At 39.2% G+C, this 17450-nt stretch overlaps 1 protein-coding gene across 1 annotated transcript in view; it reads right to left on the reverse strand.

Moving 5' to 3' along the window:
- MAN1A2 (mannosidase alpha class 1A member 2) overlaps positions 1-17450 on the reverse strand; it is a 134185-nt gene that overhangs the window by 64818 nt on the left and 51917 nt on the right. Inside the window, exons 4-5 of the mRNA XM_038135629.1 lie at positions 9093-9211; positions 6649-6729 (exon numbers count right to left, since the gene is read on the reverse strand). Of these exons, the coding sequence (XP_037991557.1) occupies positions 6649-6729; positions 9093-9211 (200 nt within the window). The remainder of the gene's footprint in view (positions 1-6648; positions 6730-9092; positions 9212-17450) is intronic.

Below are 17450 nucleotides of genomic sequence, written 5' to 3' on the forward strand. Positions count from 1 at the left end.
GATGCAGCACACCACAAGAAAATCCAACTTCTGTTGAAAATTCCAGTGTGATGTCCTACATCAGGTTGCTACAGACCTTTTACTGTTTTAGTCCTTGAGGACACTGGAACTCCTGGCCTCCTGGCAGCCTACTCACACAAATTCTACATTCAGACACAATCAATCATCATGGATCTATTTTGTAAAATCTTCTGCAGCTTATCACTGTGGTCTGTTGGCAAGTTTCGTTCTTTCAGCATTAACAAAGAGAGATCAGCCAACTCATTTCTGCCTTGTGCCATTCATTCTTACCACTTGCCTACTTGTTGCTCTTTTGCACCAGGAGTTGAAAGCTTTGTGGACAGGCAGTGATTTTAAAAAACAGTGCTTCTATCCTCCCTCAAAAATCTGTATCAGCTACCCTGATGCCCAAAAAGACCCAGATCCACAGATGTGATTGAAAGAAGTGGAAGAACATATAATCAAACATATACTGAATAAAGATCAATTAGATAATTTGTGTTGAAAAAAAAGAATTTACCAACACCAACATCCATATTGAAGAAAAAAACCCCATGATACCTGGGGAAAAACCAAGCACCAAACATGACTGATCTATCACAACCTGGGGTAGAAAATAGGAGTGCCTAGTTTTCACAGTATGTCTCCCAGTCACTCAAAATTCTACTAAGCAACTCTCATAAAACCCTATACCTCAAAAATATTTAATTAGTGGCTCCTTATTGAACATAGACACAATGAATTTTGCATTTCTTATTTAGGTATTTAGGTACTTAGAGATTATACCTATTAGCATACAATCTAATAAAGAATAACAGTGAGTGAACATTTTGCACTGGTTGCTTACTGGAACTGGGAAGAAATCTCTGGCATACAGCAAAATACAAGAGAGTCTGCCTGGAGAGGCTGAACTCTATTGTCAAGGTATTTTCCAACGTAGATGATTCTATTACTTTATGACACACGGCACTCCCAGGAGAGATCATGCTTTTTTCCTTCATTTTTTTATTGAGTCTCTCTGTTGCACAGAATTGGTCAGGTTGGAAGGGACCACAGGGGATCATCTGGTCCAACCTCCTCTTTCTTTCATTTGTAGCATTTCAAAAAAATACACTAAACCCCCCACTTATACTGAGGACCCTAATACCATTTGCAGCTCTGGGGTCCCAATAAAAGAAGAATGTGGACCTGTTGGATCAGGTCCAGAAGGTGGTCACAAAAATGATCCGAGAGCTGAAGCACATCTCCTTTGAAGGCAGGCTAAGAGAGTTGAGGTTGTTCAGCATGGAGAAGAAAAGGCTCCAGAGAGACCTTCTAGCACCTTCCAGCACCTGAAGGGGGCCTGGCTTCCAAGAAAGATGAAGAGGACTTCCTACTACGGCCTCTAATGACAGGAGAAGGGACAACTGTTTTAAAACTGAAAGAGGGTAGTTGTGGAGTGGATATTATCACAAAAGAGACCCTTAAAGATCATCTAGTTCCACTCCGTGCCATGGGAAGTGACACCTTCCACCAGATCAGGCTGCTCAAAGCCCTCTTAGGGTCCTCTTAGGAAGGCATTTGTTACAATGAGGATAACGAGATTGTACTGCCCAGGGAAGCTGTGGATGCACCTTCCCAGGCAGTGTTCAAGGCTGGGTCAGAGAGGGCTTGGAGTAATGTATTCGTTGAAAGCTGTCCCTGCCTTTGGCAAGGGGGTTGTACGAGATGATCTTAAAAGGTCCTTTCCAACCCAAACCATTCTATGATTCTATATTCCACTGTTTTAGCATATATTCATGTCGTGGTTTGAGAGGAAATGAGTTTTTGGGAGGTGGTAATGGTCAAACCAATAAGTGCCCAGATGTGGATATTGGCACCTGGTTTGACCATTGAGGATATGGATCCGCCTCTGAGAACACAGGGGGTTAAAAGCGAGAGCTCCCAACGGGAACGTCCTCTTGGTTCCGGTGGATGGAAGAGTTCAGACCTCCCCTGCCCAGCTTCGGGCTGGGTGGGGGAGGGGAAGGCCACGCGGCCGAGGGAGGTAGGCCGGAGCCATGGGCCGGAGACGGGAGGCGATGGCTTGGATAAGAGTGAGTTCCCCACAGAGACGGAGGGGTGGAGGAACTCAGAGAAGCAGTGGGCAGCCCCCCCCCCCTCCTCGAGAGAGAGAGAGTGAGAGAGAGGTGCCAGTGCTATCTTGGACGTGATAGCACCGGCCGGGCCGAGGCAATGGGAACCGTGCCCAGTGAAGAGTGCGGAACTGGTGTGGGAGTTCGTAATGAGCAGAGACTGTGATTTTAACCCTTTTGTGAGACGATGGAAAACCTTGCAAATGCTGATCCTCCGGGAGCTGAGAGAGGAGAGAAACGGATAAGAAGGAATGCGCAAGTGTGATCCAGAGTGGTGCAAGTGAAGAAGGACTGGGAGAAGTTGAGAGAATCCTAGGTGGAGGAGATGATGGAGTGGCTTTTGGCTGGACTTTTCTTGTATTAGCCATGGATAGAACCTTTCCTGTAATACAGAGACTGCATTTTAGGGGGAGGCTGCGCCAAAGGAGTGATGTGTGCGGAGACGACAGGTGATGAAGAGATGGTGAGACCCCTCGGCCCCAGGGGGTGAAATATTGGGGGGGACTGGTGTCCCAAAATGAGGTGAGAGAGACTGTCGTTCTCTTCTGGAACTGGGCAAGGCGTCCTTGAAAGGGGAAACCCTAAGAGCAGCTCTGGTCCATGTGCAGTGGTGAGAGCACTGAACATGGAAGGAAGAAGTCACGACGTGTAGTTGCTGAGTGACGGGGATTTACCTGTGGTGGCACAAGGAGGGCTCCTTCTCTCCTTAATGAAATGAGAAGTGATTATCTGAAGGGTGGAGATGGACTGAGTTGATTATCTGAAGGGTGATGGACTGGATTAAGATCTAAGGTTCTGTAATAGTCTGTAAGAATTGAGTGGGGGGAGGAGAAATGTTTTAAAAGGTTTTCCATTCTGCTCTGTGTGTTAATTTTATTGTAATTGTGTAATAATAAAGTTTTTTTCCTTTGTTGCAAGTGGAGGCCTGCTTTGCTCTGTCTCTGATCACATCTCACAGTAGACACCAGGGAAGATGGGTTTTCATGGGGGCACTGGCATTGGGCCAGCGTCAAACCATGACAATTCATTATATATTTTAATAATGTACCCTGAAGAAAAGTCATTGCCTCAAAGAATCTCAAAATTGATGACAGATTGAGACCTCATTTCTCTGTGGGAACTGAGACAAAGAAGGAACACTCTTTATCTGGTAACATAGACCTAGCCAGACACCAGATGGCCTGTCCACAATCAGCCAGGGAAAACATACTGTGCAGAGGATTTAAACAAGGGTCCCCCAGACTGCAGACCTATAACCTCTGCCACCAGAGAGGTATCAGTGTTGCTTCAACTTCAGAAGACTGAAACAGAATGCATAGGCAAATTTTCCACTATGTTAAGGTTTGCAGCTATATCTTGATTATCTTCCATCAAAAGGCATGCTGAGATGGAAAAATGGAGAAAGATGGTGATCTTTCACACATCAGGAGAACTGCATGTTAGACAGGGAAACAATTTTGTCTCCCTACTTTAGCAGACAGGTACAGGGAGGCAAGACAACCATGACATTTGCATCAGAATGCATCCTTCTCAAGCTTTAGCTTTACGTGCTCATCACTCATGAAAGCCCAGCAGAAATTCCCACATGTGAAAGGCTGAGCTGTTAAAAAATTTACATATGTCATGTTTCACACAGAAAGGCCTGTGACTCAGCACTGGACAGAACAAGCCCTACAGCATTTTCAGCCAAGCTGTCAGCTGCTAAAAACTGCAACTTTATTTCTGGTTGTATGGGAGATATATTTCATTATTTACCCATTCATTGCAGTGAGTAAGAGGGAACCTTTACTGACATAAGGACAGCATACTCAAAATCTTAGCAAAAGAGGCTTAAAATTCTACCATTACCTATAATAAGCATCACTAAAACCATGATCTCAGTTGATACTCTTCTAAGTAAAAGCAGTAATATGACAGTTTAAACAGAGCATGGAAGCCACAGAGTCATACCACTAGACATGCTAAATAAACTTTAAATCTAGTATGTTTTAAATAAAAGCATTACAAAGGACTATTTAATCTAAATTAATAATCTGCTGTACTTGAAAACTATGGTCAATAGCTACCATTACGAATCAATCAGGTAGAACCCTATCAAGCACAGTTACCCTCTCCCTACAAAGGTCAGTGTAGATACACCATGAGGACTTTTAAAATTCTCCAGACATGGCCATTTACAAATGATTAAAATTCCACAGCTGATGTTGAGTCTTGGTCACTGTTTTTTGGTTGTCCCTACAGCACCTTTATCAACACTAAGTGACGGGAGTCCAAATGAACTAAGAGAAGCTTTTGTAACTATCACCAAACAGCAGTAACTCCTGTTGCAGACCTAAGGAGAATTTGTATTTATTTAAAGGAGAAACAGAATTAATTCAAAGCAGCAGTTCATTGTACTGGATCTTACTTTAAATACATCAAACAAAACATGCAAAAGTATGGAAAATCAGTATGAAAACCTTCTAAAACCAACCTATCAACAGTCTTGCAGAAGTAGAGGCTTGGAGGTAGGAAGATGGTGACTGGAATATCAACCAGGTGTGGTAAGTGAATATGATCAAGCAAATTATGGCTTGATGAACAAAGAAAGGACACCTACCAGGAGACAGAGACTGCTTCAAGGTGTAAGTCCACGTGCACATTCTCAACCTGATCAGGTGAAACACCCACAAGGCTGGGAACAGGTTTGTCTGTCTTAGCAATGCTAGAAAGCGGCTCCTAACATGTCTGAATGCAGTGAATAAAGAAATCAATCATGTCCCAGTCCTGAGCTAAGGAATATGTTCCCTTTTTGGGGAAGAGAGAGGACCAGATTGGAAATCACATCTCAAGCAACCTGTTTCCAACTCCAAGGAGCTCCCCGACGCAGGTGTCTCTCCTGGGCTCAGTTGCTGAAGAGCCTCAAAATCCCTTGCTTGTCATATCCACAATGACAAATTGCAGAGAAACCCCATCCAACTTGGCAAATGAAGCACTGTCTCAGATACCCAAAGCAATCCTAGCTGCCACACTATTTTGAAAGAAATGCAGTCTGAGCACTTTTTTTAGCAGTTCTTTAGGAAAATAAAGATGATACATATGGACATTTGACGGGAATCCTGTATCACAAGTCATGAAGCATTTGAAGTTTGTTGGAGAAAATGATGCCATAAAAATCTTAAAAACAAAAGACTCAGCCCAGCCAACATTTAGGAAAGAAAGGGTAGATGTTTTCTAAGAAGGAAAGAAATTAAAGCTATTTAAGCAAAGGAGCTTCTTCTGACTCTACTAAAAGGTCAGAAGTAAATTTAAGAAGGAATACTCTGCTTTACAAATGCAGCCAAAGCATATATTTTGGCAGTGCTTGGCTGCACCCATCTGCATACTGGGGCAAAAAAGTTCTTTCTAAGGGGCTTGTGCACAAGTGCAGTATCAATAGACACAAATAATTCAACTGTGAACGTGCGATCCTTGCTTTTTCTCTGAGGTTTTTTTTCATATTCACAGTAGATACCTCCAAGGAGCATGGTCCAGTTTGAAGAAGATGAAGCAGGAGCACTGGATGAAAAATAAACCACCCATTTCAAGATGTACACAGGATTTTTGCTTTGCCACTGAACTCTTCTTCATAAGAGAAGACCCTCATAAAAGAGACAATTCAGAGATCCCAGGATGATGGCAAAGACTTAAAGAAACAACAAATTATGAATTTTCTCTTAGTTACTTTTAGGGCTGCAGTCTTAAAATCCCTGAGAACTTGTTGATACATATGTGGTGCTTCCCTAAGCAAAGGAAGAAGATACTTAAGAACACCTGAAAGCCATGAATTAAGTATGTCTGGTAGTAGGCTACAGAAGGGTCATGAAAAATAAAGGACAAAACCAAAGAATCAAAGACACAGGCAATAGGTTAAAGACACGCAGCTCCTAAGATATGAGAAGAGCTGGGGGTCAAGCTCTGGTCTTGTTAAAGTATGTGAAGTAAGAGGTCACAGCACTGTGACTGCTGGACTAAGGAAGTCCATTGTTGCAAGTCTTTGGGGACATGCATCCTGTCAATCTAAGCATGTCTCTACATCTTTTTTAACAGAAGTTTCAGATGCTGTATAAAATTGGCTTGCTGTTTCTCAGTTTGTCACCGAGAAAATGGTAAGAAGATTGAGTAGCACTTTGAGGAAGCAAACCTACAACCTTGCAGGACAAGTGACAAAGCTATTATTTCTACCTTCATGGAGTTACAGAATATCAAAACAAGTTATTGTTCGCATGAGAAGGTTGACATTTCACTTGACATTTCAAGCTAATGCTTATTTGAGTGGATATCTTCTGAAAACATCTCGATAAAAGAAGCATTTCAAAACTGTAACCAAGTGTCCTAAATGCCAAGAGACCTACTCAGAAACAAACTGTAAAGGTTCCATACTCTAAGAATTTGGTTATTTTGGGCAACTGACTGCTGTGAAATTAGTTTGCAAGAGAAATCAAGAATCTGCAAGTCTCCATATGCCACATTTACTAGAATACATTGAATTTCAGACAGCTTCCAATCTCCTTACCTCTTGTCCTGAAAGGTAGTATGCTGCTAGAAGACCGCCAATGAAGCGAATATTGACCTCAAAAACAGACACTTCAGAATTCTAGAAGAGAAAGAAAGCATTAATAAATAATTAACTAACTCCTTAATGAAGGAAGAAAAAAAATTGTCAAGGCAGAAGAAAGTACATATCCTAAGGCAAGCCACATGCAAGGGTCTGCTGTACTGTTACAGTCTCTAGATCCACACTGAAATTCTTATGCACATCTTTGTGACACCAAATGACAATTTTAGTTACAGCTTCAACCGATTTTATTAAAAGCAAATTAATTTTTCTCCTGCCCTCTAACCATTTTATCACCATAAAGTGCATTATAGTAATTTGGGACTGGTGGGAAAGAAGGCAAGGACTGCATATTTCTATAATTCAGCATCTTCTCTCTTATGCTTCAGCATAGCACCAAACCTTCTAGGTTTAAAAGATAAAGCAAAATAATAATTAGACAATTCCCATAATGCACTTTTTTAACCTAAATTACTAAACTCAAATTCAGAGCTCTATTTTAACATAATCTTTGTCTCGGAATAGCCTTTACGTTATGACAAATAGTACTGCAGGACCACTAAGAAATTCAAGAGAATAAACGATTTTATTGCCTTCTTCCACATTATTATGCTTAGGTTAAACTCAACAGTATCTTTTGACTCATTTAACCCACAAAAAATTAAGAGCAACCAGATAGTTTTAACTACTGACTCCCTCTGTGCCCCATTCAGTTAATTTTCCACATACACTCCATCTGTCTCCCCCATAAACTTCTCTTCAACCCATTAGACACAGAAATGTAGTTTTATTAAGAGATTTTGAGATAGGCAAGACTGTTCCTTTTATCCAGAAAAGTCACTACAATGTGCACTGAACAAGCTGACTCACAAATCTGCACACAGCTGAAATGACATTTACAGGTACGTCTTTCCTTTTGTGCTATTTCTGTGGTACCTGCAGTGCTTGGATCAAAACTAAATTCATTTTGCACTTATTATATATTTCAGAATGATTATGTGAACAAAAATTTATTCAAACAGCACTGATTAAAACTTGAAAGTTTGAAATACTCCCAAATGTTTTTAGTAAAAGGCTTTCCCTTTTCACATAGAGGTGATACAAGAAAAATAACACCAATGCAGCATGATTCCACTTAATACCTATTAAAGTCATGAATCACACATGCAGTGGGCCAGTGTAAAGTGAAACCAATGATTTCCATTTCCCAGTAGAAGAATCCAAGAGGATCAAATTTATGTATTTATTTATAAACTCCAAACCATATAAGGAAATTACTCAAATTTGGTGTATACACAAGACAGCTCATTAACCTTCAGAAATGGTTTTTGATACATTGGAAGATGTAACTGAACCCCAGAGGGTCATGTAAATTTCTTCCATCCAAATCCTAGATTAATATTGCAAATTTATATTGAAATTGCCTTAGATCAGACAAAAGTTATGGAAGCAATTTAGTTCACCCTCATAATGGTATCATTATCTCTACACTGTCTCTGATATATTTAGGATCTTCAGTTTTAGACTGAATAATTATCTGGCACTAACAGAAAAAGCAGAGTAAAATTTCTTTGATGTTTGCCAGACAGTCAAGGTATAAATCAAAAGGAAAAAGCCCAAACAAATAATTTTTGAAAAGTAGGTTAAAATACAGAAACAACATTAAGCATTTGCTGAATTCGGAGTATACAACTATATTTCATTATGTACATTTACTGAATGAAAAATTATTTTTGGAACCATAGGGCAAATCCAAGGACTGAAATACAAATTCCATCACAGAGTGTGTGACAGTCCCAAAATTAGTACTAAGAACACTAATCAATAAGACTAAAATAGAGCCATTTCTTCCACTTAATGCTTCTCAAGAATGTCAGATACTGTATGACCAACTGGGAAATTCTTGTGGTAGGTTAAGAGCCTGTAGGAAAACTCAAAAATTCAAGTGGCATATTTTGTGTTAAAACTCTTAAGAAATGGAAGAAGAGATTGTATTCTTAAGTAATTTATACACTGTAGTTTGGGGGAAAATTGTCTTTCATAGTTCAGTTTTGCATTGACTACCAGCCAATAAAACCTCATCTTTCTGTCTTCATTTCTGAGGCCTGGCTGTTTCTCACAAAACACTTCCTCTTACTTCCATTATCGTTATAATTTGTACTTTGAAAATACAATATATAGGTGTATCTCTACTTACAATCCTAACTGTGAAAAGGTCAGGGCATTTTTTTTTTCTAAAATGAAGTTAGATACACAGAGAATGTCACACCTGTGACAAGTTTACATCTGACACTTTGATCCGTAATTTTTATTACGTTTCACCTGAAAGACCTCTTCTGGATCCTCCCAAGATGAACACCTTGAAAATAACTAAGGAAATATTTAGAGCAGGCTCTACTCACCACACTGAAATCAAGATTTTTGTCAATCCATTCTTGTCCTTCTCTGAATTCATCGTGAAGGCCCATGATATAAAGAGTATCCAATGCATCTACTATGGTAGCACCCATTTGTGAGTTTCCTATGTGCAAAAAAGAAGGGTTTCTATTACAAGTGACTATTTCACTACTTTTCTTAAAAATCACAAACATGAGAAAATAACCCAAGCAGTAGTAAAGCAAAGTTATTACAAAGTTGTCAGCACAAAGAATTATCAAAATGAGCAAGGAATTATCAGGTACCTAAGATGATTCACACTTCTCTTTCAAAGTATCAATCCTCTGGCACAGTTTGGTTTCTGGGGAAAAAAGAATACTAAACACAGAAAAAAGAGCCCTTCTCATCTGCTTTCCTAACTTGAACTTGAGCAACTGTACTTTGACACAAAAAAAAAAAAAAAAAAAATCCACCAAAAAACCCACAAGAAACCAAAGGACAGAAAGACATTCAGCTTCAAAAAGCTACTAGGAATTCTAGGACAGAAGCATTAGGGGAAAAAGAAAAAAAACATAGGCAAGATAAAGCAATCAGCACTTGCAATAATGCCTTGCATTTCCCAACATTTACTCCTGAAATATTCAAAGTTTCGCAATTATGGACGCTAGCTAATGATTGAAAAGCACGGCCTGATGAGCAGGGAAGCGCTGGCCTGGCGTGATTGCCAGAGCCGCAGTCCCAAGATGTTCTCCTGGCGTCTGCAGGGACGGGCTGTGAGCGCTAATGGATTTCTCAACTGTCACCACTTCAAGTGGAGCATTGAAAGCCAAATAAAAATCAATGGTGCTTTAAGCTAAAATGCCATTCACTTGAAACAGCAGCAATTTAAAGCTGATTGATGAGTGACTCATCGGTCTGTTCCAGGGATGAGGAGATTGGGAGCCATGGCCCATGATAGCCCTGATCTCCCTAGGCCATCCCAACCAAACCTGCTGCCCTCAGTCGGCACAGGTCTCGGTTTCTAGAGGAGACCAAAATCAGAGTGAGTTATCTGTTTTCATGAAGTGTTTAAAACTTCCTGTGCACCAACAAAGTAGCCAAATTTCACTGTTCATACCTGTAATCTAAAAACCAGTCTGGTTTATAAACCCTGGTAAACTCTGATTAACAATTTAATGACGCTAGTGATGAGTCCATTTTAGGGATCTTTTTAATGTGCTTTCCACCCATAATAGGAATGTCTACAGCACAGTGTTCCTGCTTGGTAGTTTTTATTCATCCAGTTCTGACTTTCACACGGTTGGAGCTATATTTTTTTCCCCTCAAACGTAACAGTAACTGAATGAAATCATCATCCCCACTGTGTTTCTTTCACACACCTAAATGACTGAGAAAGCTTCATTCCATTTTCAGGGACTTCTTTCACCAGATAATAAAAATTAAACACAACAGTATCCATGGCAAAGTAACCACCAACTAATTTTTAAAGAATAGCCATGCATCGCTTTTAATTAATTTCAATTAGATTTGGAAAGCCTCAAGTTGGCAGTGTTAAGAAAATTCAAGTACAGATTGGGACATGCTACCTTTTGCAAGATTAATTAAAAGACAAATCCTTTGACAAATTGTCCACCAGCCATACCTATAACTCTCAGGAAATGAATTCACTGGGGTGCTCAAGTACTGTAAGGCTTAATGCTTTCAGCCAAATGACAAATTCCACTGCTTATGCTAAAGTGGAGCTTGCTTTGAGCAGGGCCACAGCACTGCACTTAACTTAGCACCTTCTCAAAAGCATAATGTGACAGTTATCTAATTCATCACTTCAAAAATATGCAAATAAGACCATGACACAAGGACTACCTTCAGTATCAGCTGACAAGAGGGGTTTTTTTATATAAAGTTGGAATGTGTTATACAGCTTCCATGACGCACTCAAAGTAATTTCTGTTCCTTTATTTAAATCACATTGATAAAATTTTCAAATACACACAGTGTTTGAACAAATAGGGATACATAAGTCTTGTGGAAATCCTGGAAGTTCCTCTTGCAATAGTTTCAAAAAGTAAAAACTTTCCAACTTAAACAGTGGTAACCAGATCAGTAAGCTCTTGTGCTCTTCAACTTGCAAGGGATGTGGAAAACACATTGCATGGAAATGGCCTGATGTGTCATTGTCCACACACTACCTCCCCACACCTACTTCAAAGAACTTAAGACACCACGGTACAATCTTCCACAGTTTTCTGGATCTCAGAGCTACATTCCAGTGCCAACAACATGGGACAGCAGTATGTTGGGGGCAAGAATATCTACTTGCCAGATGTCAAGAAAGTATCTTCAAAAACACAAATTTAAACAACCTTTTACACAGAGCTCTCTCTGCACAGAACCACAAAAGAAGGGCCATGGAAATTAAAAAGCACATATCTTCTGACATCTCACAAATCCAATAGATGAATTCAGAGAGAACAGAACAGAGCTCTCTCCAGAGGTGATCAAAAGTGTTCAAAGTTTCCCCAGTGCATCCCATAATGACTGAAAAATATGACTTCGACAAATACAGACAAGAAATTTGCTTTCACTATCACTGTGTTAAGTGAGCTCTCAACCCCATATACAGAGATCTCACCTAAACCAGCGGTCCCCAAAAGGGATTGTCTACAATCTGCTTCTACAGATCCTTTGGTGCTGTTTGCAGCCACAGAAACAAATGCAGCCCAATAAAACTGGCTTGTTCAGCACTTTTTGGCCCTAAGAGTCAATTAAAGGCATAGGCTCACACAGATTTTTATCTGGGCCATACCCTAATACTTTGTTAAAGCCCTCATACCAGCTGCCTTTACACTCCTTTCTTTCACCTTTTATGTTTATCTTTTCTAGAACCATGAATGTCCAACAAAACATTACTGAGAAAAGCCCCTTCTACTTTCATGTGACTCTTCCCTAAGCAGCGATGGGCACCTGTTTTTGAGGCACAAATCAATATGGTTATAGTTTCTAGACTCCATGTGAGAGCCCAACTCTTTTTTATCCCAGTCTCCTAAGGACAGCATATACCTCTCAACCTATAATAAATTATTAGTTTTTCTTTTTTCCTATAAGCAGACTACTTCTACCAAATTTGAGTTATTTTTCTTTTTTCTACACATGAGTACTTCTTCCATCAGGAAGACTCAGAAGAACAATCTTTGCATTTTCAAATCCTTTTGGCTGAATATGTTTTCAAAAGGTCAAGAGATAACAAGTAAAAATTTTGCAACAGATTGTCTGCCCAGTCTTCTTCCTTTAGTGTCAACCAGGCAGCAGGAAGCAAGTTAATTCCCTCCTCATGGGCACTGAGGTAGAAAAGTCCAAAATGCTGAATTCACACTCAGAAGTCTTGTGTCTACAAGAATACAGGGCAGAACTGAACATAATGCAACAATAAGGACAGTACACATTTAACACCTTGGCAGCTTCATACTGTAAGACAGGTACAACTTAAAACTATTTGTGGGCTACATGATGTTTGGTCAGAGAGTAAAATTAGCTCTCAGCTTCTTTCTTCAAGGACTATGTAATTCTTTATTTGTTCTTAAGTAAGAGCTTCCACTGAATTCTTCGGTATCTACAGCTTGACCAAAACAAGCAGTGACATTGTATTAGCTGTCTTCATCTTAAAATGTACTGCATTTCCAGCAAGGAATTGACTGAAAACTGAAGAAGGAAGAAAGAGCAAGTGTTCCAATCACTAGCCTGCACTAGGGTCACATGTGCTGCTATAGGTAAAGCAGAAATGGATAGGCAGCAGTGCTTCCCTCTACTGATGCTGATAGAAACCATTAATCTGAAGTCACAAAGTGAAATAATTTTCCATTCATAATAGAGAATGCTCTTTTTTTTTCCTTTCACAGCCATGCCAAGATCCATAAAATTTGGATCAAAAGGACAAGGGGATAACCTTCCTGGAATTAAACTGCAGAGGGTATAATCTGAAGTGCCATAAAGTAACCCTAAATGATGAAATAACAGTTTATAGTATACAATTCTTGCTACCACCTCAAGTAGTCTATTATTGCTCCACATATAGAGGGAGCAGATGTCTCATTGTGGTGAAAAAAGCCTATAAAACAATTAAATTATAATAGAAAATAGCACTTCTGCTAGCTGAAGGCACTCCTCCCAGGGTCTGCCTCTGTTCAATACAAAGGCTCAGCTAGTCATGTCGCATAAGATAATAACCAATTCCAAAAAGGCTCAGTTTTAAAAACGTCAGATTACGACGTTTCCTCTCCATATAATTATAGTTCTAGTTGATTGAGCTCCAAATTTAATGAAGTTTGCCTAATGAATGCAATGCCTATTCTTCTAAATAAAACAGAACATCCATCATGAGCTAACGGAAAGAATTTAGCAGTGAAATAGCTGAACTATTAAGAAAATCATGCACATTCTCATTAAGCAAAAGTATTATTCCAAAGGACTGCGAAACAGTTATTCAAATTTGTAGTTAGATAGACTTCAGCTTCTTGAGATAAGTCAAATAATTCCTTCACTTGATACCACGTAAAACTACAGTTTGAAATTTCTAGTAAATCATATGACTAAGTGTAAATATCAGGGCCTCTAAAAGAAAAATGGTCTTCTTATCTGGAATTCTTTCAGTATACCAAAGCACTAAATGAAGAACTGGCTTATTAGTACCATTTGAAAGTCTCACAAGAGACTATCAAAGTACAAGGGAGGCAGGTCGCTGTCAAGTGCTCCATAACAAAATGAATATGAAGAAAATAAATAGCCCATTTTCATTGTACCATAAGAAAAAGTGCAGAGATTTAGAATGTCGGATATCAGCTCAGGGTTGCTTTGTGTATTTATTATGTGGAAGCAGAAGAGACTATAAGCAGTGAGGTACTAGAGAAAATATATCAATAGATCAACTATGCATAGATCAATTATGAACAGAAAAGACTAAAGATATGAGACATATACAAGTTAAATAAAGAACAAGATGACAAAACTCTGCACCAACAAACTGAAGTCGTGCACTAAGCTGAAAGGCAATCATCAAATAGGTGCTTCACAGAAACTCTGATTATTTAACATTTCACCCATACCTCCTCATTACTTCAACATGTATACACCACACATAAATCTCATTACCTCTCCTGAAAAACACTTCCATAGGGGCTTTCATTGGCCCAAGTGGAGGGTTGAGCAGGGATACTGAGTCTGCATGGGAGAGAGGTAATTTTCTTCACAGCAGCTTGTCTGGTGCTGTGGGGTTTGGATGTGTGACTAAACTAGTGTTGGAAACACACCAGAATTTTGACTGTTGCTGAGCAGTGCCTGCACAGCATCAAGGCTCTCTCTTTCCTGCCCCCCTGCATACCCACAGTGAATAAGCCAGTGAAAGGCATAAGGTTGGAGAGAGAATTTCCTTCTTACCCTTTCTCCCCTTGCCTGTGATCCAACACCTCTGTACCAAAGTGTGTGAGTGTCTTACAACACACTTGGCATTTACCCAGAGAATTGCTAGAGGAGTAACAAACCTGAAGGAAATCCAGCCTACTCAAATGCATCTCTCATTATCAAAATGTACACTGTTGCTACGTAAGTCAAGGAAACCAGCCTAAGTGCAAACTACTGAGGCCACTCTGCTTCCAAAGAAGTCATATAAATACAAAGAAGTCATATAAATAGGCCTAAGAGATGCATGTAACCATTCCCACTCTTCTACCCCAAGCAGTGACTGAGAAGGAAGCATTTAATTTTTCTTAGAAAGGAGAGCAGATGACACATCCAAAAGCAGGATGCTCGTCAGTCCATTGACAATCAAGGTAGGGTTTTCATATTTCCTAAACCAGTGACAAAATCACACAGGAATAAATAACAGGAATAAAGACTCTTATTCTCCTTGGCAAGGACAGACTGCAGACATGATCAGCAGCTACATTTTGAAGAAAGCTAAGGGAATTGGCAAGACTGAGGAAGAGCAAGAAGTTAGATACAGTAAAAGCATTTGGGCAATTACTAAAGACAACTGTCTCTACACCACACAAAGAGCAAGTATCTCTGTGTTAGGACATCCCTGCAATCAAAATAAATTATTTCATACTCTAGAAAGCAGACTTATCTTCCTAAGCAATAAAAAGCTGGGATCCGTAGTTAGTTATGTGCAAAGACTAGAGATGTAGATACAAGAAAATAGCTTTCATTCTCAAAATAGCTTCCCACGGCCATTGGGACAGTCATATTGATTGACAGAACCATAAGATACAAACAGAAATAGTGCCAGAAATACTACTGGTCTCAGCCTGCCTCATATCTAATTCTTTTTTTTGCAGGGCCCTGGACAGACATCACTTAGTGGAAGCTGAACCTACTCCTACTGGTGCAGACCATGCTTGATTACTGGTGTAGCTACTTGGGGATGGAGGCAGGATCAGCTTGCAAAAGGAATGTAAGAGGACCAAAGCCTCAAGGGATAATTTACCGTAATTTTTGAGATAAATTTCCATTAAAGCAGGAGACCTCAGCCTCAGACTGGTCTCCAGCACTACTGACAGAGCAACCCAACCACTGGGCTGTACACAAGCATAGAGCAGATCCTCCCTTTTCCACCACAGTGGTTCCAGAAACAAAAGAGGAGATGTAAAGCCTCCCCAAGGAGAAAGATATCCTCTCCCACACTCTGAAGGTAAAAGTTTAGTTATTTTTCACATAAGCAGTTATTTTAATTCCCAGCAGCGAAAATGGTTCCTTGATAAACTCAGCCTGACATTAAATACAGAGTTATTACAATCCTAAGGAAAATAAATATTCTTGTTATTATTATTCCTGTCTGCCCAGATGCATAATGGCTGAAAAATACATACTAGGCAAGACTGCGCTGTATATTAGAAAATATACCAATTTCTATTCCAAAAGATTTAAATAATTCAAGTTTTCAGATTGTAGCAACAGGATTTCTTGATGTGACAGACAATTAGAGACATGGTATGAAAATATGTAACATGAAAATTAAAAGCAAACAATTATCAACAATTTTCTGTATCTCTAATGAGGGTCTGGCAATAAAGCTCCACTACTGAAGCATACCACTTGCAAAATATCTTAATGACTCACGAGGAACAAGATGACGTTTAAGAAAATTAATTAAACTTTTGAACAAGAGAGTTTAATTTCACTGAGAAAACAAGTGCTTCCAAATTAGTCAATGAAACTATACATTTCATACAAAACTGCAGTGTATGATTTCAGCTCAGTCATAAAATGCAATGAATAAGCCTGTAAGTATCCATGAAGAAACCAATTGCCTTTAACATTTTAGACAAATTAAAAAAGGAGAACAAAAAAATAAGCATGTTGATTGCTTAGTTCTGTTAAATTGCTAATAATAGACAAGATGAAAAGGAGGTCTTAATGTTTTGTATCAGACAACAGAGTATTTTAGCATATAATAACATTAAATGATCAATTTTAATGCTTTCCTTAATTTCATAACTGAGGCAGTCATGGGAGTAGAACACTGAATTGTATGCTAGACTTTGAACCTATTAAAAACTGGACCTGCTGGTATTTGTTAATTATCAACAAACTGCTGCCTGAATACCTATGCTCTTAAGACCCGAATTTTAAAACTTTGTCTAAGAATCTATACTGCAATAAACCTTCCTCTTGACTGCTCTTCACTTGATTGCTTTACTTTGCTCCCTATATTTTACATGGCCCTTCAAATTAATTCAAAATTCATGCAAGCAAGAGATGAATGCAGCCCCCCTAGTACATACCCTGAATATTCTCAGACCATTTCAATTTTCTACATTTCTATCCAATTTCCTCTATATTTTTTGTTATTTTTAAGCACAAAGACCAAACTGAATTACTGTACACAGTAGGAGGACTTTGTACAGACCATAATAAAGATTAATGCTAGAGCTATGACCTGAGTTAGTGGAAGGTTAAGACCTGGTGATAACTGAAAAGCCACGATGTCAGGAGAGAAAGGTTAGGATGAATTTAGGAGAAAGGTTAGGAAGAGAAGGAAAGGAAAGAGGGAGAGAAGATGGCATTGAGTACAATGGAGGCCATGGAAGCATGTCAGAAAGAAAGCAAGAATAATGTGTGAAAAGTGAATGGTGATGGCAAATCTGCTGCAGATTGACAAAGCAGTCAATCAAAACTAACCAAAAATACAGATCTGAAGGAAGCCCATTTTAAGAAAACAGGAAGTGGAAGACTGAAGAGTAGTATCTGTGAATGATGGCCTGGAAGTATGAAGAGCCTAAACACTGGCAGCAATCAGTTAAACACCACTGCAAGGAAAGCAAGATTAATATTTGAGAGTAAATAAGAGAACAAGATGTTATCAGGACTTGAGTATAGTTGTGTGACTTTAT

Source organism: Motacilla alba, chromosome 1 (assembly GCF_015832195.1).
Source record: "Motacilla alba alba isolate MOTALB_02 chromosome 1, Motacilla_alba_V1.0_pri, whole genome shotgun sequence".
In the NCBI taxonomy this organism is placed as follows: domain Eukaryota; kingdom Metazoa; phylum Chordata; class Aves; order Passeriformes; family Motacillidae; genus Motacilla; species Motacilla alba.